At 40.5% G+C, this 25,921-nt stretch overlaps 1 protein-coding gene across 4 annotated transcripts; it reads right to left on the reverse strand.

Annotated features, from left to right (window-relative positions):
• On the reverse strand, window positions 1-25,901 carry dnah3 (dynein axonemal heavy chain 3). 4 transcript variants are annotated; one of them, XM_046416701.1, is made up of 64 exons: window positions 25,161-25,744; window positions 24,988-25,019; window positions 23,995-24,096; window positions 23,711-23,900; window positions 23,497-23,542; window positions 23,246-23,414; window positions 22,951-23,143; window positions 22,462-22,657; window positions 21,761-21,886; window positions 20,687-20,882; window positions 20,381-20,560; window positions 20,116-20,246; window positions 19,920-20,025; window positions 19,632-19,810; window positions 19,292-19,476; window positions 19,062-19,185; window positions 18,529-18,682; window positions 18,231-18,375; window positions 17,870-18,081; window positions 17,663-17,754; window positions 17,363-17,477; window positions 16,851-16,967; window positions 15,773-15,952; window positions 15,558-15,694; window positions 15,213-15,414; window positions 14,916-15,008; window positions 14,514-14,624; window positions 14,272-14,386; window positions 13,999-14,197; window positions 13,718-13,826; window positions 13,509-13,622; window positions 12,808-12,984; window positions 12,568-12,659; window positions 12,240-12,459; window positions 12,006-12,140; window positions 11,785-11,896; window positions 11,407-11,648; window positions 11,178-11,278; window positions 10,956-11,061; window positions 10,714-10,843; window positions 10,394-10,627; window positions 10,199-10,302; window positions 9,815-10,109; window positions 9,538-9,717; window positions 9,313-9,436; window positions 9,059-9,215; window positions 8,835-8,978; window positions 7,503-8,169; window positions 7,238-7,403; window positions 6,903-7,119; window positions 6,622-6,804; window positions 6,264-6,462; window positions 5,614-6,127; window positions 5,488-5,504; window positions 3,877-4,548; window positions 3,498-3,723; window positions 3,167-3,411; window positions 2,857-2,973; window positions 2,445-2,602; window positions 1,969-2,136; window positions 1,706-1,848; window positions 1,354-1,558; window positions 962-1,099; window positions 1-853 (listed from the first exon to the last, which is right to left on the reverse strand). In XM_046416701.1, the coding sequence occupies exons 2-64, from the start codon at window positions 25,003-25,005 to the stop codon at window positions 500-502; spliced, it is 11,178 nt and encodes a 3,725-aa protein (XP_046272657.1). In that variant the 5' UTR covers window positions 25,006-25,019; window positions 25,161-25,744; the 3' UTR covers window positions 1-499. The 4 variants fall into 4 exon arrangements, with proteins under 4 accessions (XP_046272657.1, XP_046272656.1, XP_046272659.1 ...); XM_046416700.1 differs by having other exon boundaries at window positions 3,877-5,504; window positions 25,161-25,745; XM_046416703.1 differs by lacking the exons at window positions 1-853; window positions 962-1,099; window positions 1,354-1,558; ... (4 more) ...; window positions 3,167-3,411; window positions 3,498-3,723 and having other exon boundaries at window positions 4,143-4,338; window positions 4,454-4,548; window positions 25,161-25,901.
• Window positions 25,902-25,921: the final 20 nt, after the last annotated feature.

A 25,921-nucleotide genomic window follows, 5' to 3' on the forward strand; every position in this document is an offset into this window, starting at 1 on the left:
TTTGAGAATATGTTGACTTTATTGTCATGTTTGTACCAACTCTGAAACAAAAAGAACAATACAGAAAATACAGCTGTAAAGTGCATCACAGTGCAAATACATACCAGTACCAGCTTTGGTTGTTATAAATACATTAAACCGCTGTACTCTCAGTATCTTTCAGTAAATACATTTTTAACATGCACCAGCTTAGTGTAAAATATAGACACCACTGACAATAAATGTAACAGAGAATCCGTGAGCTCAAATCCGTTTTATACGTATCGTAGGTTGTAAAACTCTTTTGTCTTCAAGACAAAATATTACCGTAAGACTTCATCCTATGAAAAATGAGACACTTTGACTGTGGTCATTGCTGCCAATATTTGAAAAATGTGCTTACACATAGAACCTCTACTTGTGTCAGATTACACCTGTTACTTTGGCTTACAAACACATAGATTTTCTTTGGCAAATACAGTGCAGTGGTTGAACATAGTGAATCGGCTGATAGGAGTTCTTAGTCATCCAGCTGGCAGAGACATGCCACTCCGCGGTTAATCCAGTGTTTCTGTGGCTGGTCAGAGGGCAGCTCGATGGACAGGACGTAGTTGGTGGAGTGCCCGGTGGTGGACAAAGTCCCTCTACGGGCGCTGGTTTTGTAAACAGGACAAACGTAGATGTTTTCATGTTGAAACTTGTCCATTTCCCCTGGTTTGAGCTTGATGATGGGCAAGGAGTCAAAAAGGATCTTGGGGAGGGACTCTCCGATGACCATGTTCTGTCTATCCCAGCGTGCCCCCTCCATGAAAAGACCTGTTACATAGGCCCCATCTTCTGGCTTCTCATCCATGTGGGTCTCCTCTTTGGTAACCTGGAACATAACTCCAAATGTTAATATTCACCCAATATATTCCTAAAAAAAATTATTATGGTTGAATGAACATGACCAAAGACACTGAGAAAGATTAGCAATACATGCCTCAAATTCAAAGCCAATGTAGTCTATGGGGATGGTGTACTTCCTCGCAAAATTCTGAGCCACTCCAGTAAGAAATGACTGAGTGAAGTAGAAGCCAGAGAGCCAGAAGACTGTAGGTGGGCCGTTATCTATCCAGTCCTGTCAAGACATCCCAGCATATGCATATATATTAGTGTACAAAAAACTATTCTCTATAAAACCAGTCCTGCTTTAATCTGAATGTAGTGGATTGGTTAATTTTATCAATTTTATCCATTATTATTATTAATTATTATTCAGATTAATTCCCTAACTTAACACTTAGTCTACATGCTGTTCATTTTGGCAGTCATATTCCAAATATTTTACCTTCACTTGAGGTCTGTGTGAATCATAGCAATCATAATTCTTACTTGTAGGAACTGCAGCCTGGCTAAGAGATCAGTCACATAGCTCCCCATTGGCTTGAGAGAGGGGTATGACTTAGCTGCCCACATAGCAGGCACCTTGCCCACAAGCATGCTGTTGAAGACGTTCTCAAGTTCAGCAGACATAACAATCTGGCCCTTCAAAGCTTTGCGGATGTTTACCAAGCTGACGCGCACCACATAAGTGAGTCTGTCAAGAGGAGAGATTAATGTTGTCATAGCTTTAAAGGGTTTCCTTAGTGTGTCCTGCACAAACTGATGAATGAGTTATTGGTTGTTACAGTTTGTCATTTCCAACATGAATATCTGACTGCATAGCTGCACAAGATGTTATTACCTGTTAAAGCGGATGACTTCCTGTCTCAAAACTGTATTCATAGACTCCTCATACATGACTGGGTATTTATCCATCACCATTTGAAGGTCAAAGTCTTCTGGGAGCTTAGATAGTATGTCTTCTGCAAGTTCATCTACGACCCCCTACAACATGAACAGATGACAACACAAAGTATGATAATAAGAGACACGTTCACACATATTGCAGTGTTGCCTTAGAAACTTAGCATAAGCCAAAGTAGTTCAGACAGCAGGCAACAAAACCTGAGGAGACTTAGCCCCGCCTCCCGTCTGCCTGGGCAGAGTCAGCAGTACTCCTTTCAGGAGCTGATTGGTCTCTTGATTATCTTTTGTGATGTCAGCGTTGCTATGAAGTCCAAACACACAAGGGTCAGCACAAATGGGAAGACTGCGAATGTAGTTAACGTACACCTGGAATAAAGAAAATCATTTGTGAAAATTAATTTCGTTATTAGTTAGGGTGACAAAAGCATTACCTATAGCAACACTGTACTCTTGAGGCCAAACAGGAATTTCATTCCAAACAAATATTACTCTCTGTGATTAAAACCATTAATCCAGCTGCTGTTTAGTTTATTGGAAATGTAACCCTGCATTTACATTAGCAGTAATGATGTAAGAAGACAGCTTCTTTATATCATGACATGACTGATAATGATGGATATGACAGTCGCATGCTGCTGCATTAATAAGGAACTGAGTCTGAGCTCTGACAGTACCTGATAGGGGCCATGAGCTGGAACATAATACAGATCTCCCTCACACAGGTGGTAGCACTCCTGCTCTATCAGCTCCCAACTGTAGAATATGGACAGTAGCGACAGCAGCAGACGTCTGTCTTTGTCATCTGTCACCCTGCCACCATAGTTGCACTCGCCTAAGAAATGAAGAAAAGAAATCATTGAAGGGCAAAATAAAATTTGAAATCCAAGGACACTCTGTAAGACTGTAAGACATTTCAACTCATCCATAGAAAAAATGTTTTTATTTGTAGCACAAAAGGTGTACAGCCTGTGTTCTGTTGTGCAACCTTGTGTCATAGAATAACAAATGAACCTTGAAAGTTTTTTAGATATGCAAAGAGAGATGGGGGAGTGATTTGTGCACTGTTAACAACAATGACATTTTCACCTGTGAGGTATGTGAGGGCCTCCAGCGGAACCTCATCATACTCATCCAGGAACATTTGGATCTGCCTCATACTGATTCTCAGGTCAGACTCATTAAACTCATATGGAATATTCCAACCTGAGAGAAAACAGACAACAACAACTTATAATCACAAAATAATGGTACAGTATACATATTAACTACAAGTGTTTTAAGTATTTAAAATCTCAAAATGCAAGGAAAAAACAGCATTAAAGTGATCCAGGTTAAAAGGACATTTCATCCTGCACATGTCAAACAGCAGATGTGAACTACAGTCTGTATTTCTCACCCAGAGGCCCAAAGTTCCTTCTTTCCTGTACTTGAGCATGGAAGAAGGTGAGACCAAACAGGAGCTTTTGCCAAATGACTTGTTTTTTAGAGCTACCAAAGAAGGTAGGGTCAGAGATTGGGTGACTCAAGTAGGAACGCAACAGGTTGGCTCTTATTCCCTTAGGAGGCTCATTTGTCATCTTCAACCCATTCTGCAGGATACTGACTGGGAACTTGTCTGATGGATAACTGGTCAACCACAACCTGGGAAGAAGAACAGATACTTGCTTTTATTGTCTTCTATATGCAATACCATGTTTCAGTTAAACTAGCTGCTTATAATATGTTACCTAAAGCTAGGATGTGTGTTCTCTGGGGTGATGGTGTCCTCACAGATCCTCTCTAGAGTGGGCATCCAGCTAGTAGCTAAGTGACAGTTCTGCAGTACTACCCAGGTGCCTTCTTTGATGGCTTTCTCAATCATCTGAGCTGCTATGGGTCCTTGTCCCTGTCCAAGAGAAATGGTTTGGGTCTTACTGCCCCCCATTTCTAGATCATCAGCAAACTTCAGCAGACCTGAAGAAATAATGCAATACTCTGTTAAAGACTTTTTGTATCCAAAAACAAAACATTTCTTCTGAACTTTCCTCCTGTATTGAATTGCAATGTGCAGTTTGACTAGATAGTGTATGTTAGAATGTAGAAGGTCACTAGTCTTTGATTAATCACCTGCAGTTGGATCAGATCCTGGTGACAGCACAAAAATAAGAGGAGAGCAACAGTTGGAGTCTTTGTAACTCCCTGCCAGGTCAAAGGTGGGTGGTTCAATGTAAGCCTGTCCCATATTATCTATTATAAAATCCTGCACTGCAGGAACCAGTTTATCTGGCCTGAAGCACCTGATTACAATCATTCTGTCCATCCCCACCAAATCACTCCACTGGTCAGGTAACTGGTCTTGATGGGGCTTTCCTGAATCATAGAGCTTCTTCCATTTGGGGATGTTGTCTTGGACATGTTCAAAGAAACCACCCAAATTTGGAAGTTTGGATGCCCTGACGATTTCAGACCAGGATTTGTCAGAGAGCCATTCTGGAGCAGGGTTGGGGTATGGGTTATCCAAAGCAATGCCACCTGTTAGAAGGAAACGCCAGACTTGGTCATCAACCTGGCCCTTGCCCTGCATGATGCCTACAGTGAGCAGCAGGGAGAAAAGCAGCTTATCCTTCTCAAAAAGTGAGCGGCACACATTATTGTAAATGCTGAGGGTAAAGTGCTCAACAATGTTGTTGATTCTTTCAGTTACATGATCACTCTTCAAGCTCTGAGCAATAGAACAGAGGTAGAGGTTGATGAACCAGGTCAGGGAATACTGGTACATGGGCTCAATATTGGCCAATTCTGAAATGCAGAAAAACAAAATGGATGAGTGTTCAGCCACAGGACGATAACCCATGCGAGTGTCATCAATCTCTTTCTCTGTGACACTCGCAATTTTCTGCTTCTCTGAGATCTCCTCAGAGAGGATTTTGGAGGATGACAAGACTTTAATGGCAGTCTCATCCTCCAGGATGTTCCCTTCAGAAGAGGAGAGCACTTGTAAGATCTTATCCTCAATTTCCTTCAGCTGCTTGTTGTTGGCAGCACTCTCCAAAATTAGCTGGTTCTTCTTCTCTTCCAGCTCAGGTTTTTCTTTGGCTGCTACAAGCCCTAAAAGCTGGTCCTGTAGGCCTTGTGGTGTGATCATAAAGTTCAACAGACAGACTTTGACAGCCACCTCTGGGAGGTAATGTGGGTTCCTCAGTCCAGTGGTCATGTAGAACAAAAAGTCTTTAGAATATTCTACAATATTCTCTCCTATCTTCATGTACTCAACACCCTGCTGTTTGAAGGTCTGCTTCAGCAATACAGGTTCAAGTACTGGATCAAGTTCCTCTCCCACATTCTCCAAAAGAACTGGAGTTCCAAATTGGATGCAGTTCTCCAAGATTCTCACATAGTTGCCATCTGACAGTTTGATGACAGCTAGTTTATTAGCCTTCTCCATGTTCTTGATCCACTTGTTGGCTTGACCCTGGGGGTCAATCATCAGAGGCCACCGGCGGGAGTTAAACACAATGATACCATTATCTGTGGAGAAGGAGTCCACTGGCAGTCCAGCAATCTGCCATGCCCTGATGGCTACCTGGTTACCCAGGGTGTTACTGAGGGTGAAGTGCTCAGAGCATGGAATTTTCTTCTCCTGGCACAGGATATGCCACTGCTCCTGGCACTCTATACGATAGTCTACTGTAAATGCCCCAAGGTAAGATACAGTTCCAGAGGAGAGGAGAATGTCACCTGTCAGGTTGGTGTATCTGCAAAAGGGAAATATAGTACCAATCTAATTAATACTAAACTTCAGGCACACTACACCACACATCATGGCAATTAGTGAAGATTAATATAGAGTATATTTCAATATACCTCTTCCCTAGTTGCCTTGCAGCCTCTGTCCATCTGTCCTTCTCCCCACCCAATCCTCCTATCAGCTTCTCTGCCCTGATCAGCTTCTGAGAACACAATTCAATGTTGTCTTCCAACTCCTTCTTCTTGTTAATCATGGCAGCCAAGTCATCATTCAGGTTCTGCAGTCTGTCCTCAACTTCTTTCAGCTCAGCCCTTTTCACAGTCAACATTTCCATCTGTACAGCCAGCTCATCCTCAGCCAGTTTCAGTCTCTCCTTCTTGGGGGCTACAACCTTAGCTACACGCTCATACACTTCCATTGCTCGCACCCATTTACAGAGACCCTCACAAGCCGAGGAGACATTTTTAATAACAGAGGGCTGGAACTCAGGGTTGTCGATAAATTTGTCTCTGATTTTCTTGATGTATGGTGCAGGGATGTTGTCTTTGTCATACGTTTTAAGACTTTCCAAAAACTTTAAGTCTCCAAGGAGCTTCTTTGAAGGGCCCCAGAAGTCCTCAACCATCTTACCTGCATCATATGAAACAGTAATTATTTGCATATTTATTATTGAACTGAATATTTGTATATTTCAAAATTATAATATAAACCTTTGTCAAAGAGAATGACGCTACGTAAAAAGATACTCTCAAAGTCATGCTCTTACCTGAGCCACTAGGATCGGGTTTTCTCTCAGGTTTGATGCCCTTCATAATACAGATGGACTCCATTACTAGTTTGACTAGACCTGGTGGGTTTTGCATAGACTTAACTACTGTAATATCTGCAGGTTTTAAGGTGTCCAGGGCTGACAGGGCGGCCTCCAATGCAGGCATTGCCTCTGCCAAGTCTCCCTCACACTCATCCTGAAAGACAACCAGTACACAAGTGTCAGTGTCTGTGAGTGAGGGAAACCAAAATACTGCAAATACATACCATATAATTTTTAACATCTTGAAAACAATGACTCGAACACTACATAAATTATGAACATTTTTGCAGTGGCTCTTAAAATAGATGAGTACCTTAATGGCTTGGGCTGCAGCTGCTGCTTCATTAGCCACTTTCTCATCAGCAGATACAAGTTCTTTCTTAGCATCCACCTCCACTGTTTCCCCCTCTATCTTAACCATCATCTTATCTGTTTCAGCTGAGGTCTGGATGAGCTCTGGCTGCAAGGCTGTCAGCTCCTCCTGCATCACTGACACCTGTAGACATTGTGTCAAATTGGATGTTGTGTCAATATCAATTTTTTTGTCAAAGAAACAAGGCAATATTCAAATAATATTACAGCAGAGCACTTCACCTGAGATGCAGCAAACTCCAGTTTCTGTAGACCAACAATATAGCGGTTCCTCGCAGTATCCACCTCAGTCCTCTTGACATTGAGCAAAGTCTTGAAGGTGAGGATAAGTTCAAGGTAAGAGGTAGGTGTGACATAGTTGTGTCTCCTCAGTCTGGAGTAATACCGTTGAGACATTTCTCTGACACTTGTCTGAAAGGTCTTGCACATCTCCACCACCCTGAGATCAAAGAAAAAAAAACAGGCATACTACACAGTGCTGGATACAAATGAAGTAAATATCACTGTTAAGCAACTTGAATGAGTACTAATTTTTTGTATCCTTTTTATGACCTTACTCCAGTCTGATGTCACTGTCCATTTCCACATCTTCTAGAAACTTGTGGGCCACCATCTCCAGGGCATCATTTGGCCACGCGTGGAACCAGTCTATGGTGCAGCAGTTGATAAGAGAGGGGAACATCCTGAGGCGGTTTCTGAACGCATCACCAATAGGACTCATGGCTGTTGAATACATTAATTTCTAGTTACCAGTATGTAATAAAAACTTACTATTACAAAAAAACCCTTACTATCATAAAAAGGACACGTAAAGATGCCTACCTAGCACAATGTGAAGATTTGCCTTCACACGGTCAATGAAGAAGTTGTACATTGAGAGCGGAGTGGCATCAATTTTTTTGCCCTCAATCCGTGCAATTCCCTGCACTTTTTCTATGATGTCAGCACGTTCATCCGCAGCAAAGATGTTAGGCACATCACCAGTGTTAAGCAGCATGTTGATGTCTTCTAACATGGCCTCATCTTTAATTTGACTGTCACAGAAAAGGAACACCAGGTACTTTCCCTCGATGCCTGCTTTAAGCATTATCCGCTTCAGGTCATCACGCCATTCTGACATGCTGTAGTTCTTGGTCAACTCAATCTGGAACAGGACGTAATCATTGATGAAGGTACCTAGCTTAGTGGTGCTCTGACGCCCTGAACCACCAATGCCGACGAGTAGAAGGTGGCCATTGTCCTGTTTCAGCACACGGCAGATGCGAGAAATGTGCTCAATGGCAAATTTGAACATTACAAGGGACATGGGTGCTTTGCTGCTGCTGTTGTATTCATCCAGGTAGAACTCCATCACCTCTTGCAAGGCACACAAATCTGTGATTTCATCATAGGCTTTAACATCAGAATCAGGCTTGGCATAGTCACCGAAGAACAAGCTGCGAATGCTCTCGTCAGCTGCCTTGCCATCTGGGCTGAGATGGCTCAGGAGCTAGACAACAATGGGGGAGATTTCAGGATTAAACATAGAAGCCAGAGTTATAAATCTAGTTCACAATACACTACACAAATCAGAAGCTTTTCCAACATTTTGTTTGTGTGTTGTTCATGTTTTGGGTCTGGCATTCTGAAGACTGAGACTGAGTTTACAGATTGACAGTCCCCTCCCCTTTCTCTCTCTATCGCTCCTGTATTTTAGGTGTTACAGGGAGCAGATAATACAGCCATAATCAGGTGTTTCATTGCACTCTGTGTATAGCTAATTCATATTTTATTACAAAGCATTACAACAATTTTAATGTTTATAAGCACAGATTATTTTTATTATTTTAAGACAGGAACTTAATTATATTCTATGATATATTCTGTGCAAATTTATCCAACACAAAAAATAGGTTTAAATAAATTTTACAAATAGGTATTATATGTAACACATTTGGCTGGACAGTTAAAAAACTCTGAAGGCATTTTTTTTCAGTTTCATTGTTAGCATAGTTACTGCAGTTTGCCTTCGAAGGACATTATGGCAGAAACCCTTTAATCTGACCCACAGCTACTAAAACTACTAAAGCTTCAAAGGGCATTTTTATCCTGGTCATATTTGATTAGAATTGGAAAATCCAAAATGACAAAATTATGCCTTGAGAGAGAGTGTACCTTTTCCACGCTCTGCTTAAAGAAGCTTGATGTTCTCTCTTTAACGATGGCAAAGAATGTCTCCTTGTCTTCATTGTCAATGAGTCGATCATAGAAAACACGATAGACCTCATGGATCCACAAGCGGATCAATTTGTCTCCTTCCTGACAAACATAGCTGACATACATGATACAGCTCTTCAGAACAATTCATTTAAACGTTTCGTTATTGTTCCCGCTCATACCTGCATGTGTGTATGTGGAGCCAGGAGCACACCTCGTATCACTCGAGCAAAATCTCGCAGATTAAAGATGTAGTGGGATTTAGATGGGGTGGGGAGGAAGCTGTCCATGGTATCCTTATAGACTGCCATAGTAGCCTGGACCATTATTTTGCCTAGCCTTTGACATCAGACAAAATACAGTCTTTCTGTACAAAAATAGCTTACAACACAATTCTACTGCTGAATGACATTATAATGCATATTTGAGAAGTTACCTGTAGAAGGAGGCATCAAAGCCCTTGCTGAAGTGCCAGTCAGTAATGGAGCTGAATATCTTGGTCAGTGTTTCATCATCAAAGGAATCAATTGAGATGATATTCAAGTGGCGAGTGAAGCGGCCTAGCATTTAAAATATTTTATCAGTTACAGTGACCCTTATCATTGCTGCGTTTTTAAAAAAAAGAAATTACTCATACCAAATAATTATGCCAACAGTGTACCTGTAATGTCATTTTTCCCACCACCGGGAGGCCCCATTGCAGACAGAAACAGCACATCCACTATGTTTAGTCTAGAAGTGTCCTTCTTATCGTACCAGTGATGATGGTCAATCCACTGCCTTAACAGCTCGATTGGGGGTTGGGCTCCATAGATTTCTTTAGCTGGCATGTTCAGATCATCTATTCAGAAGCGATAATAATAAAAATAAATAAATGTTCATCAAACATTTGACACCCTATTCAATGATCGACTTTAACCCAACAGTACGGGATTTACCAACATAGACGACACACTTCTTTCCCATAGGAGGTCCGAACACTCCCTTTCTCCTTCTGTCCAGCTTGGCCATAATGATGTCTTGAGTCTGATTTGCTGAGGTTCGGGCTGAGAAGTTGATGCAGTTTGGTGTGTACTGCTCTTTAGGGAGCTTTACCAAGAAGCTTTTGTTGATGACAGATTTGCCGGTGCCAGTGGGCCCGACAAACAGCATGGGTATTTCATGTTGCAGATAGGTACGTAGGAAAAAAAGCTGACGTGCCGTCTCCATGGTTGGGATGATGAGGTCTGACACCTTTTAAAAATAAGCAGAATCTCAGCGAACATGGACATCCTCAGTGGAATCTTTAGCAGCAGTAACCTCTGTGACATACACACACTCACACTGGCTCCGGCTGGAATGATGTTTTCCTCCTTTGTTATTGAATCAGTCCACACATTCCACTGTCCTTGTCCATCTTTATGAAAGTAGTAGTCATAGACAGTGCCTGCAAAACAATAAGTGAACATCATGTATTAATAATGTTAAAAAGTTATAAGCTATTGGTATAGTAACTATATACATAGTTATCTTGTGACCTCTCTCAGGGAAGATGTTGTTCTTTTTGAGTTTGATACTCTTAGGTCGAGGGTACTCATCATCCAGGCCCATGATCAAATTGCGGTAGAACATATCAAACTTCTTACGACTGTCCCCGGTGATAGTCCCACCCACAGTCCACACGACTGCGAATAGGAACAGACCCTGCAGCCACATGGTTATCTGCTGGCTGGACATCTGTGTACCATTGGCTTCTGACACAGAAATTTCATCTGGGTGTAGACAGAAATGTTAACACTCACACACATGGACAAAAGAAATATGTATAAATGATCAATTAAATGTCATTCTCACTAACCCATGAGGCAGGTGTACAACTTCATTAGACTATAGGCCAAGTGAATAGGAGATGTTTGAACAACATAGCGACACTCCCTGTCTATAAAGTCCAGACAGGGCTGAACTAGCCAATCAAACAGGTCCACTATCTGTGGGGGGAAAAGGCAGATATATCACATCACATCACAATATCTTGAAGAAGGGTAATCAAAACCAAGACCATTGGTGAGCTGGTGAAGACATGCATGTTTGTCATCTCACCAGTTCTCTGTGTTCAGTGCTCAGGCTTTCAGGTAGTGTGCTCATGTAGGAATCTCTGAGTGGAGACCAACCTAGCTGCTGAGGTTCCATGTAGATCATACCACACCTTAAGACATAGGGTTACATTGAATACAGTAACATTTCTAAAACTCTCAAAACGAGTGCTTTCTTTCTTCTTGACTTTCTACAGTTGCTGCTGCAGCTAATGTCTGTGTTGCTTACCTACTGACAGTAGCCGGAGAGGCTTGCTCCAGGTCAGCAGGTTCGAAGATCAGACTCATCTTGGGACTCATCTGGATGATCTCACCACTCATCAAACAAAGCTAGTAGGAAATTAAGCGAACAAGACAGAGGATTAGGCAAATCCCTTACAAAAATGAAAAATGTCCAAGTCAACTGTCATTCAATACAGCCAGCACTTGTTGGGAAGTGTCATCAAAATGACCAGTACCTTCTTGTTGTCATCCAGAACAGTATTCATATTCTCAATCCAGACAGCATCAATGGGCCCATCAAAGATGATCCACTGTCGATTTTCTGAGGTGGAGATAGCCTGATCCCTGAAGGAGGTGGCCAGCACACCATCAGACCACTCATGGCTGACTGGATCAAAACACCCATACAGTTGGCCCATGGTGATGGCCTTGGGGTTGATGATGCAGTAATTCACTGCAAACTCCTCCATCAGCTTGGCTGAAAAAAATGATTGAGAAAAAATTAAACTCTTATCAACAATAATTGTTAAAATATTATAAGGCTTTATCCCTTTCATAAAATATAATAAAAACATGGTGGGAACTAGATGATAAATGCTAACTGGTATACTCACCTTTATAAAGGTCTCCCAGAGCAGCAGCAAGAACTTTATATGCAGAGGTCTTTCCTCCTAGAGGGTCTCCTACTATCATGAAACCATGGCGTACTAACATCATCTCATACACCTATACACAATCACAAATCAAATTTTGAGTACAGTTATGGGTTAAAGTATACTTTAAGAATTAACCAAACAAAATTTCCTAAGTCTTAAGCAATACCCCTCTTTGGTACCTGAATAATTTTGCCAATGAACCATGGGACAGGTTGGAGATTGAGCTTTGCAATATTGTCATTAAGAGCCTTCAAGAGGAGGTCATAGTCTGGTTTGGGAAGAACCACACCAGGGAATAAATCAGAGATGATACCCTGCCAAAGTGGGAGAATTGAACAGATTAATTGGTAAATCAACTGATGCATACATGGAAAAACACAAGCTGCAATTGGATATGGGGCAAAATGTGTAACCTGAAACAGTGGCACATCCTGCGCAAGAAACTTGGCCATGTTGACGTCCATCAGCGCCCTAAGCAACAGCACGCTCTCATTCTCCTCTGGATACTTCAGCTTCAGATTTCCCGCTGCAGTCAGCACAGATTTCACAGCTCGCATACCATAGTCATAGTGGTGTTGGGAAGATAACTGCTCAGAGCACAAACGGTAGGTGGCCACGATTTTCTGGGCCAGACTGGAAGCAAAATTTGGGATGTATGAAGATCAACAAATGAACCAATTAGGTGTATAGCCCAAGAAAAAATATGTTAAAAATTTTGTCCAGGACACCATTCACATATACCTGCGAGATTCAATAAAGCCCATGGAATATAATGAGATTTCTCCAATGAGACAATAGTCTGGCACCATCATAGCCACTGTACGGAAAAGAGCCTGCAACAAGACAAGACTGATGGATAAACATGATGTTCCAGCATCTTATTATCTCACTTTTCACTTTTCCAATTTCTTCTTCATCGTCATCACATTCTACTCTGTTGAGCAATGTTGAAGACAACACGGCAGCATTAAAGTAATTTACCTTCAGGTTGTCGGGGAGTTCAGCCCTGCCGGCGTAACCAGGGTTCATGGTGATGAACACAGAGCAGGTTGGGTTGAGGGACAGCTCCGTCCCCTCAAACAGGAAGGTCTTCAGATTCTTGGCAATGGCCTGTTGTATGCAGAGGACCTGCTGAGCCACCACAGAGAGCACCTCCACCTGTGACACAAACACAAACACAATACAAGGAATTAAGTAAACAAATTTGTAAACTAATATGCAAGACATGAAATGAGCCAGTGGAACACAGACAAGACTGGAGTTATATATTAAATTATATCTCTCTTTTTTAAACTCTAGCAACAAGTTTTTGTTGTAGTCTGTCCAGTTACTCTCTTTGTTAAGATCTCCACATCCTGCTGAGTTGATCTCTATCTGACTATGTGTCTAAGTGGAGAAGCTTTTGTTAATATGTGGTTGTGCAAACCCGATTCCAAATCTACAGGGACTCTTAATTCGAGTTATTATTGAAGAGGCCAAACCATCCATTATCATTAACATTTTTCAATACAACAAAAAGGCAAAATACAAAGTCTCATTTCACTGGATTTTATTAATTTTTTAGCTAGTGTTTAGTTGAACCAGATAGGGAATTTGGATCGTATGATTTACCAGATACACACAGATTTTTAAGCCTCATAGGACTCTCTGAATGCCATCAGTATAATAATAATTGTACTCACCTCAATACGATTAAACTCATCAAAGCAGGCCCAAGCTCCAGACTGAGCCAGTCCTTTGAAGAACTTACTCATGGCCTTGTAGTCCAGACCATCAGAGCAGTTGAAAACCACACACTAGACACAAATAATAATTTTAATGTCAGTATTAAGAAAAAAAACACAAACTGCATATCAATGTTTTACTAATATGTTATGCTTTTAATGTATACCTGTTTTGCCAAAGCTTTTGCCAGATCTTTTGTGGTCTCAGTCTTGCCAGTCCCAGCAGGACCCTCAGGAGCTCCCCCCAGGTTCAACTTCAAAGCCCCCATCAGAGTTCTGTTATTAAGTTAAGTAATTTGACTGAACAATACAATCGAAGAACTGTACATCCTAGACATTTGAGTTACAATATGTTAGAATCTGGGGACAGTAATTTTCACTATCGCACTATATCTTACAGTATGCCATCCACAACCAAAGATAAGAAATCAAATGAACTGTAAGTCACCTGTAGCAGCGGTCAGTAAGTGGAGTGATAACAAGACGTGGTGAATTGCCCAGATATTCATAGCCATATTTCAAGCAGGTGGTTATCATGCGCAGCATCACTTCTTCATCCTCCCAGAAGTAACGAAGCTGAGAAATCCATGCAAAATCATTCAGCGAGGAGATGTGGTCCTCTGCCAGTTTTGCCACAACATCTCGAGCTAGGAAAGGAACAAAAATCTAAGATTTTTCTGCAAGCTGAAGTGTAATTTAAGAATTAAAATAATTATATTACCATGAACATCTATAACAGTAAGAGCACCAAGGGTCATCCTTGCCCCTCCTGGCAGCTTTCCACGCACCAGCTCCACAATATCAGCAATCTGGGCATTGCACTTCTCCACATAGGCCTTTGGGAGGAAAGAAAAATCAGTACACAGGTTAAATAATCTAATCAAGTCTAATAATTTTGGGGCTTGGATGTTGTCTTCCTGGTGGCAGTTAGCAGTGGGTGTACTGATGTATTCAAAAACTGACAGGCAGAGAGTTGGTTTGGATGGCTTCAGATACTTCAGTGGTCCAAAAGATGGAGGAGGCACAAATAACAACTTGCCCAGGCCACTGCAACACCCACTTCTTCCTGGGCACCTACAGAAAGTATTACACAGTAGAGATGAGATTTTTATGCCGTTTATACCCATGAAAAAGGCTGAATCTGACACAGTATAAATGGTAATAATGGACAATTTACAATAACTTTATTAATCACTGTTTATCACCAAACATTTCAATACTGCACCGAAGAACTAACGGCCGGTTTTAAAAGTCATACTATTCATAAAATAAAACTATTCCAGTCCTCAGAATAGCTGCAACATGCCTACATTTAGTGTCAGTCAACCATCATAGATTAAAAAATGAAGTTATATCTCAAAATACCTCTTTATACTGAATTACTCCTTGATGAATGACATGTCGAACACTCCTGAGCATTAGGTTCTCCACCTGCAGCAGCCATTTTTCTACCATACCCTTAAATATTAAACAGTCATCACACACTGTAGTCCACTATGTCATATCCAGCAAAGTACAATTTGCTAACAAAACAGAAACAAAAAAAGAACAAAAAACAAAAGAAATACATATGATACTTGATTGATACTATATATATCAATTTAATGTAGACATATATGAAACATCTCCAGGAATTCTGCATAAAAACACTGTGTTCTATACCTTGGCTTGGGCTGGATAAATCTTTTCTATGAAGGGCACAGTCTCCTCCTCAGAGCTGATCATGCCAGTGATAGCCAAGTCCTTTGTAAATGCTAGTTTGGCAATGCCCTCAAAACACTTCTTCAGGTGGGGCTGCACGCACAGTGGATCTTTGGTCTGCGACAGGATCTCCAGCAGCTCGTCGTTAGACAAAAAGAAGAACCTAAGAATGTGATGAAGATGAAGAGGAGAGAGGAAACAAAACAACCAATTGACAAGACCTGTAGAAAGAACGTTAAAATGTAAAAGTGATCACTGTGTCATCTGTTATAATGTTCTATTAATGCTAGTACTAATGGTGAAAACCTGGGGAAAAAGAGCCTCTTCTTCTCCAGATATGTATTGAGGCCTTTTTGGATGTCATCTAGAAACACATTGGACTCTTGCAGCCGCTCCAGCATGTTGGGCTGGCTTGTAGCCACTAGCACACGTGTGTCCTTAACCTGGACCAGTGAAATGATGTAACATGAGACTCTATTTTTACAAACTAAACAAAAGGTCATGTGTCAAGAGGATCTTACCGCTTCAGCAATGATGTTCTTCCAGTAGCTGTCCACAATGGCAAACTTGCGTCCCTCCTCAGGCATCTGGGCAATGATGTCTTCAGAGCTGAAGATGGGTTCAAGGTATAGCCAAGTCACTTGACACCTCAACATGGAGTCAATGATGTCCTGCATACTTAGCAGCTTGTCCTCCCATTGCTAGGGGGGAAAGTAGTGGTGAGAATAACGGCATCATGGCAACAACGAGTTATTGTTGTATCTCATAGTTGAAACAAAAATCCTACATAAGCCAACATCATACATAAGAAATGAATTATTAAAAACAAGAACTCCCAAAAAGGTAAAGTAAAAAGTAAGTAAAGATGATACAGTACACAAAAACAGTAGTGTCAACAAAACATTTTTAAAAGCAAGTCCATAAAAATAGATGTTGATTTAGAAGATTAATGTGCAGTAATTCTAATAGCCTGCATTCCTCAAACCATCTTTATGGTAATTTTATGGCTCCTAACAAAGCCACTTTCACTGGTGTATAGAGTGACACCAGTCATTGGGGAACAGGCAGTTTTGTTACTTGATCTGCCATGAAATTATGTCTGCATTTCCACCTGCTCAGATCATCTCTAAATGCAAACACATGGCTTTAGTTCAAACTCATTTTATGTACACTGAATTTTGGCTTTTTGACTTCAATATGCATTTTTGGTTGCAAAGATTAAAATGTCAAAATACTACATTGTGTCAGATTGTTGATTGTAACAATAATTCATCCATGGCTGCTTGTAGGATAGATGCAGTAAAACACCCATATCTATCCTACAGCAAAAGGAGTGATACAGTATGTGCTAGTCATCACTAATTTGAAAGTTCATCATATTTGAAAACGCGATGTAGTACAGTATGATGACTGAGCATCATTGTTTCATTCTTTAAGCAAAGAAAGAAACTGAACATCCAGTTTTCTTACCTAAGTCAAGTTTGTTATGGCAACATCTACTATTCATACCCAGTGATCCACTCAGCAAAGGTTTCATCCCTTTCATCAATACTTCAACACTTAAAGGGAACAAGAGGGATTTATTTTTCAGTGTCTTACCTTACATTCAGTCTCTATTGGCTTAATGAAAGGTGAACCTCGCATGGTCTGCGTCTTTATAATGTGGTCATCAAGAAGCACTTGGATGTCATCCACTGCTGACACAATTTTGGTATCCTATGACAGAACATGTTTATGTCAACACTCACAGGTGGCAATAATTCCTGGGCGGCAACTTAAACGACATATCAGTTTATTGATATATTTCAGCATTTATGAATAGTGGTCAAGGGTATGGGTTTTTCAATGGTCTTTGCCAATATCAATATTTAGAAAGCAGGAAGAGCAACAGATATCGTACATATTGTTTTGTTGTTTTTTTTTTGGCATATGATAGAATACAACATTTCAATAATAATATTAACAAATTCGACACAGAGATTTAGTGCACTTAACAGCATTTTTCAGCAGATACTAACATGTTATTGTATGTAAGAGTCACAGTATTAGAGAATTTCAGCTTGTGGTACATTTATTATGAAAGTATGGGATTGTACATGTCTTTGTCATACCGTATCTCTGTACTGAGTGAAAGAGAATTGGAGGTCATTCCATTCATTCCTCATTTTTTCCATGGATTTTTCCAGAGAGTACTCCTTACTGGCTGAAGCTCCAATCTCTTCCAACCTAGGGTAGAGGTGCAGAAAAACCCAAAGAAAAATCCATCACCTTCTGATCACAAAGAATGTTACCATGACTCAGCAAATGTATGATTAACATAAACTTGGGGTCATTTTTCTTACAAGCCAAGCTTTCCTCCACACAGTACATTCATTCTGTTCCTTACATGTATTAATACATGATTGTCTTACTTATCAGAGAATTTAGAAAGCCCCAGATCCAACATGTTCAGCAGCGAACTATTCACATCCGGTTTGACATCAAAGCCCACAATGCTGCTAATCTGCAGACGCATAAATTATTCACATTAGTTTCATGGATCCTTACAGAGTGAATCGGACACTGGATTTCTATCAGTGTCAGCTGATCTGGTGAAGCAAAAGGACAATTAAGGTGACCTTTTCCCAGTGGCGGTCTTTGATTCCAGGGTTACAGATGGTCATCAGGATCGGTAGGTGCTGCTTGAACTGGTCTATCTTGCTTTTGAAGCTTTTGGCCACACGACAAGGCCCAGGAAGATTAGAGAAAGACTTAGTCAGTTTATGCATGGTCCTCCACATGACGTCCAGCTCATCAGAGATTTTCTCAGCATCCAGGTGTAGGAAAGGACCTAAGAGTTTAAGTATTGTGGAAGTACACCCATGTTTATGCTTGCCATGTGCCATGAGTCATTATTATGCCTTTTAGAGCTTTTAAAATGCAGTGAAACACAAACAAAATAAAAAAAATAAGTGTAGTTTTCAAATCCAAGTCACCTACCATTCATCCACTCTTCTGACATGCTCTGAAAGTTTAGTGCTGTGGTCCAGAGCTGTTCATATGGCTGTTTGTCAGCAATCAGTGTTTGGAGCATTGGAAACTGGCTCTGGTCCTTCTCCAGCAAAGTCTGCTCATTGTTGATATACTGTAGAAATGACAACAGTATATACATTTTCCAGCTAACACCTGAAACATGACTTTGAGGATGAGGTAAGATCTATAAGGATAACCACATGTGTATTTGTCTGATCAAAAACATGTATTTTAGGCTTGTATGTAAGAGTCCAGTGTCTCTTACCTCTAGCTCAGTGAGAGCAGCCTCCAGATTGGCCGTAATTTGAGTGAGATTTCTCACGTTGTTCTTCATCTCTTCCACATTCATCACGTCCTTCTTCTTAAAGGCCTTTATCTCCTCATCCACATTCCGTAACCTCTGCTCAAAATCTAATATTCTGAGACAGTCAAATGGAAATATAGCAGGTTTCATTTCAGTTGTGGGCTTTGGAGACTATATAGTTAGTTTGGTGCATCAGAGAGCACTGACTGCGGCCAATAATTAACAGTCATAAAACAATCATTCCTATACATGTCAGTAATTTTCTATAAGAGGGATGTGAAAAAAGTAAAAATGAGAACATTTTCAGTGTGACATCATCTGTAGGTTTTGGAAGAGCTGAACTTGAATATAAATTTGAATTTACTGCACTTCTTGAAGCCAAAAAACTCTGTTTGAAGCTTAAATGGGACAAACTATTTGTATGTGCACTTTCAGCTGCGGAGGTTGCCACATATGCAGGCCTATGTGGCAATAAGAAGTGTTCATTCGATAACCTTGTTCGCAGATAATCCTCAGTTTGTTCCCTCGTGGCTGCCAGACGAGTCTTGCTGTCTTCAAGTTCCGTCAGGATCTGATTAGGCCACCGAAAAACACAGGAGTTCAGTCTCAGGTCATCAGCTAAGGAAGAGGAGAAGAAGAGACTGTCATCCATAGTGATATTTGCATATGTTACATGTCTTTTCTTTTGACTCCAACTGCAAATACCACAAGAGGTTTTACATACAGGGTAGAGTGGCATAGTCCAAGAGGAAGCTGAGGCGGTATGCTGCCTCATCAATCTCATCTATTAGCTTGTGAATAGTCACATCACTGGTCTTTTTGATATACTTGTCAAGAGACACCAACTCTTCCGTGGTTTTTGGGGGGCATCTGATGGTCTCAGTAATCTCATCATACTTTTGACAGATCCTGGGAAAGAACATTAGTTTGAGGTGAATATTTTGTCTCTTTAGTCTATGCATGGGTGCTGGTTATACCAAACAAAGAAAAGAAATGATATATTGAATCTATAAGATACTTTCCATGGTTAAAAAAGCTTGAGGAGGAAGAAAGTTTCCCCTCACCCCTTATTAAGCTCTCGGTTCTCGTCCACCTCGAACATGATGATTTTTTCTTTCAGTCTCTCAGCACGGTCACACAGGTCATCATTAAGCTTGCCAGCACACAGACAAAACATGGACAGGGGTACCATAACACGCAGCGAGGCAATCTCCTTCCACAAGCGATTAACGCTCTCAATTTTCTGAAGATTGAGAAAGGCACAGAGAACTTTGGCAAAGCAAACAGGTGACAAATGCCAGCTGAAAACAAAAAATGTTTAGAGTAGATTTCAGAGGGAAAGATTAAATTACCTTGGTAAGTCCTTCTAATGAGTGCTTTTCTTTGAGAAAAGCTGATATCTCCTGCTTTGCTGATTGGTCCAGTAGGTTGCTGTACTTTTGATACGAATTCAAATACCTGAAGAATGAGATATAGTAGGTAATAATTTAATTCACACTTACTGGTATGTCAGAATAATTGACATAAATTCAGTGGATTTGTTATTACTTTTTAGGTCCCACAGTGTTTTTGTGGAAAACATCCTTGGCTTTGCTGATTACATTTGTAACCAGCGACTCATCAAGACTGACAGTGCGGAGGTACAAGTTCTTGATATCTGGAAAGAGGTTACATTCCACCTGGCCAAAGCATATCAGTCACAGGTTATACACACTTTTGTTGCATAAAAACAGAAAAGGCACTGTGTGTTGTGTCACAGAAAATAGACAGCAACAGGATCATTAAGACTTGAGGTGCTGAAGGAATATTGTACCCTTGGGAGCTTCTCAGCACTCTTAATGATTTCCATGAAGGCTCTGTGGATGAGCTCCCAACACTCCTGAAAGCTTGGACTGAAGTCAATGTGAGGTTCATTCACTTGTAACTTAACCAGCAGCATCTGAGACTGGACATACTTCAGCTCATCAAACTGCTCGCCAAAATCGTTGCCGTCCTGAAGAACAAAGAAAAAAATGGATCTCAAGTCTGAAAAGTAATAGTAGATTTGGCTGGTCCATTCACACAGTTCTATTTTAACATGTTTTTTTAAAAATGTAATGACTCAAACTTTTGTACAAACCTCATACATAGTGAGGAAATATAACAGGTCCTGTAATGATTCTACTACCAAGCTTCGGAGCTGAAATGACATGAGAGCAGCCACACAGCTGAAGAATTCCTGAACAGCTACTGGAGCCACCTGCTCACTCTTAGGTATAAGGGGCAACCACAGGTCCTTGAAGGTGTCAAACAGTGATGCGCACTGAGGCAGCCACCTTAAAGAAGAGGATTGTGATAAGTTCGGTAGTAAATTTAAGTTTTTTTTTTCCCTATAAAAGCTCAACAACAAAAAAATTACCCATCAACAGAGGTGTAAGTTAAGAAAAATATTTTGGAGATCACAACACAAAAATTTGGGTGAAGAACTGATTCAGAAAAAGCGAAAACTAGACTGGTGCTTTGAAAAAAGTTATTCTGACCTGGAAACTCAAACTCACAAATCTAGTTGAAATGTGTGCCTGAACCAGACTTGCATCAAGTAACGCTGGTAGTCTTAACTCTTGCTGTAATCACAATCCCCTTCCAAGAGCATTGAGGGTAATAGAATACCTGAACGTGACTGTGCTGACTGCACTTGTTAGTGCAGTTATTATATCCATTATTTACTCCCTAGTTTGTACTGACAAAACCCCATAGAGACACATGTCCTCTGGATCGAATATGGCTGGCATGGGAAACTGAGACATTGCAGAATAATGGTTTCCAAGTGAGTGCAAATTAGGAACATGAAAATAAACAAAAGTGAGCTATTTTGTACAAATTACAACAGCTCATATTTCAGCCACGCAGGCAGACATCCTATGGGGCCGCTACGTGGTCTAACAGGCTATACAACAGGCAAGCACAAAGGATGCAATAGAATCTTAGGTGAGGCACTGTGTAAAGCAATCCCCTGAAAGGCAGCCTGACATGGCTCTGACAAAGTGGACATGGTGGAAACATGAGACTACAAGAGGATTAGCTCTCTTGGTTGTGTACATACTATAGGCATCAATGAGAAGACACAATACAATGATTAAGACGGGACATCGCCTTATGTTCTAACTAACAGACTGGCTGTTTTAAGATGGTGTAGAAAACTGGAAATACTCACTTCTGGATCAGTTCATCTCTTGTGGCTTGGCACTGTCTGTGGACAAACTCTTCAAACTCTGATGGCAGGAGGGGGAGGCTGGTGGAAAAAAGGTCCTGCAGTCGAACAAATCTCAAGGATGAGAAGCTGAAATTAGATAACAAAATTGTATTTTTTATTTACTTGATTTGTGTGCACAATAAAAAAAAATACAATTATTATAAAATATGGCACGTCATGTACACAAAGACACTCACATAAATACAAAAGCCCTTTTCTCAACATGAATTCAGAAAAATCAAATTATATGTGTGAAGTGAACAAGATCTTGTGCAGGAGTGTTAAGAAGCTGGATGCATAAATCCTCTATTTAAGATAAACACAATTACATTTAATATCTTGAATTACCGCCTCAAGGCTATATGCAGGCCAGAAAAATTGCAGTTTACATCCATATCTGTCCAAACTTGCAATATGGGGTGAAAACTTTGAAGCAATTTCATGAAAAGTAATGAAGTAATGAAATGACAACATTTTGTCATAATTAGTATATTAATGCTAGAATTATGGCTAAAAATGTGTTTTGTGAAATCTACACACACACACACGTATAGAGGATAAAGAGAGATGAAGATATTCAGACTGTCTAGTAAGATATAAATTAATATATGAATAAAATCTAACCCTCACTGAATGCACAGTACTAGACATTTCTGTATTACCTGCTTAGCCAGACATTCTGCAGCAGAACCATAATGTGACTGACAGTAAATAGATGTTGGCTTTGCCACATGTGGGCCTCCTTATAGCTAGTTGCCCAGGGCACTGGTGCACGGATCACCCTCATGGGAAAGGGCTTGGGGACGCTGGCTATGGAGAGCCGCTGGCGCTCAGACGGGTCCATTAGAATGTAGTCCACTGACAAGAAACAACATGGGAGACAAAATACAGACTATTAATTTCAAGGCGAAGGAAGCATTTCATCACAGAGAGAAACATTTGTTTACTGCAGAGACTAGCTTTTCAAACCCATATGGACATATTATACGAAAAAATAACATTTCTGAGCAACAAAATGTGCTAGCAGACATATAGAGACAGCAGGTGATAGATTGAAAAGTTGAAGTGTAGTTTGGTTTTGCTCAGACAGTCTATGAAATCAAAGTGATACTGGCACATGCTTATGATATCTAAATAAAGTTGTTTTATACCTATGCTCTTCTTGAGGCTGAAATAATAATCTCTTCTGACTTCCTCTTCCATGTTTGCCCTCAAAATCTGGAGGTGTTTACCACTATCCTCAGTGTCAGGAGGCAGCAAGCGCATAATGTTCATCATCTGTTGCTGTGGTAGGGGGGCCAGCACAGAGCTGGGAACACCAGTGGTGATGTAGTACATATACCTCTGTGTGAGTGAATTTAAGATCAACAATGTGTCAGTATAAGGAGACTCTAGAAATTGTAGTAAGCAACCGACACATTCATTACTAAATTCACTGATACTTGCTTCCAGATCTCTCTCATCAGGTTCTCTCTGCATGGACCTCATCTTCTTCTCTTGGCTGTACATAATGTCCAGCTGCCCTTCAGGACTCATAGGCCGGCTGCTGGGAACATGAATGTTTCTCTGTCTAGACATTGGCCGAGGTGAGACTGAAACATGACATGCTGTATCCCTGTGAAGCATGAACAATATCAGATCAAGGGCTTCATAAAAGATAAGGTATAGCTGATATGTTGCTTTAACTGTATAATTACCTTCTCCTCTGTGTAACGGCTTGTTTCCTTCCAGGTGGGGTACATGCTAAAACCCTCATTAAGATCAATAATCGATTCTAAGAGGTTTCCAAAGCATTGTTGAGTGTTCACATTCTAAATTATCATCAGATACCAAAGTAAAAAAATATTGTCACACAGATGTTTCTCCATCACTGAGACCAGGTTTTAATACAGTAGGAACTTGAAAGGATACAAGGTCCTGTCGGCTTTATGTGTAGTCTGCGCTGGAGTTTATTCATTTTAAGGTCCTGGGCCCGTGGACTGTAGTTGTTTCCAACAGATTCACTTGGAGTACGGTGGAGATGCTGCTCTTTAAAGGGAACTGCTAGAGTCCAAGAGTTGGACTGCAGGATGGGTGGGTAACGGCTGTGCTTCAAGACTATCTGAGATAAAATAACAGCTTGAATGGTAAGATGCCCTATGGTGGCACAAAGTTTACTGTGTTTAACTTGGAAAATATCTGACTTATAGGCTTACTTGATATAGTTCTGATGGTTCTGCAGTACAAGTCAGGGGCAAAGGTGGGGGAACAGAATATTCTCTGCTCTGACTCATATTGTAGATGGAGTCATCCTCCATCTGTAATTCAAACAAAATAGTGAGGACTGCTGACAGTTTCATTTGACTTTTACAAGCACAACTCTTTATGATCTTCTTTAATTAGTTTTATATTGATTCAAAAGCTGTACAAGATCAAGGAAACCAAGGCAAAAGAATAGACAAACAATAGAATAGTAAAGGATAATAAAAAATACAACATAGCAATACATACAGCTGTGTATAGACATAGGCTATACTGTAGATAAAGAGAATATTTTCAAGGGACATGCTAACTTACAACTTATTTTTTTTACTTGCTGTGAGCATTTTAATTTGACTTGCTTTGAGCCATGTATGCCCTTAGTCATTTTGGATAAATAAATTCATGCACACATCTGGAAAATCAGTCATTAGCATATTCTCTGAAGTGCATTTTTTCAGTTGGTTGAGGCATTTCTTCATCAGGGGTCATATGAAATAGTTGGTTCATGAACGTTAAATCTACGGTTTAAGAGTGCTTCTCCATGCATCTCTCATTGCCTTCAACAGAACTGATAACATATGCTGACTGAAATTGTTAATTTCAATTTTAAGTTTGCATCTGGGTGAAAGGAAACAGCAGCATCAAGTTGGTTAAGTTCGAGATCTGGGAAATATTATTCACAGAGGATGCAGTTAAATGCATAAGTAAGAATTAAAAATCAACTAACAAAGAAAAACGATATGCTTTCAATGTAAGCTTTTATGTACTTAATATACACACACATCCCTTCAAAGGTTCACCCAAATTTGTTGGACAGTGCATGCCATTTGAAAAATGGACTGTTAAACTAAAGGTGCACGAACAGTCTGGTAAGTCTTAGGCTATCATATGAGAACGTAGCCAAACAGACAAGTCGAAGATTCAGCCATTAGCCTGGGTAAAGTTACCTGCTTCAACCGCTCCATCGCCTTCAGCCTCTCTGTCGGTATAAGGAAGGACAAATACACATAGCTCCATTGTATGAATGAAAAATGATAGGCATTTCCATCTTTAGCAATCACATATCAGTTACAGAGTAAACAAGCGCTGAAAACAAGGTTGTGCCGTTAATATCGTTTACCTTCTATCGCTCTCGCTGCAACGTTTTGCCGGTAGGATTTAGTTCTTTTCTATGTGGCTTAAATGAAGTTGCTAAAAAAGTGCCCACAAAGGTTAGAAGTGTGAATCTGCCACTTTTCTATTGTACAAACGGCTTGATTATATTGTGCTAATGAGAATTTAGTTTTGCCCGGTCAGTGCTTTGAGGAAGTCATCACGTTGCTGTAAACTGAAACACTGTTGACCTCATCGGGGATGTCTCCGTGGTAACAACAATCACCTTGTGGTTACTATCCGAAAAGCTCCGTGATGCCGTTGGCGGTCCCCAGTGTTCCATCTGTTTAATACGATGACGAAGTCTTAACCCGTCCTGCTCTGCCTCTGATTGGTTTGTAATCCTTGCATGAGGAGTGAGATTGGTTATTAGTATCACAGGCAGAGTTGGGTGGGTCATGTCTTCGCCATCCTAGTAAAAAAAAAAAACAAAACAAAAAAACCCATCTCGTGAGGTGTGCTGGTTTCCTCATACAGGTCGAACCGAGTATACATTTCTGTGTGTAATATGGTCAAAATCAAAAATACTATTACGATACTGTGACACAACTACATTTGTTGAAGGTGCAATTATTAAATGCCATTATAAGAGAACAAGGCTGTGGGTTGAGTTGATGGTTGTCCTGACAGCTTAGTGTACCTGGAAGCCTCACCATCTGGAAATTGCATTCTGCTCTCTGCTGGTAGTTCTTTAGTCTCTCCCTCTGAATGTGTCCTCGGATTTTCACA

This window comes from Scatophagus argus, chromosome 17, assembly GCF_020382885.2.
Source record: "Scatophagus argus isolate fScaArg1 chromosome 17, fScaArg1.pri, whole genome shotgun sequence".
In the NCBI taxonomy this organism is placed as follows: Eukaryota; Metazoa; Chordata; class Actinopteri; family Scatophagidae; genus Scatophagus; species Scatophagus argus.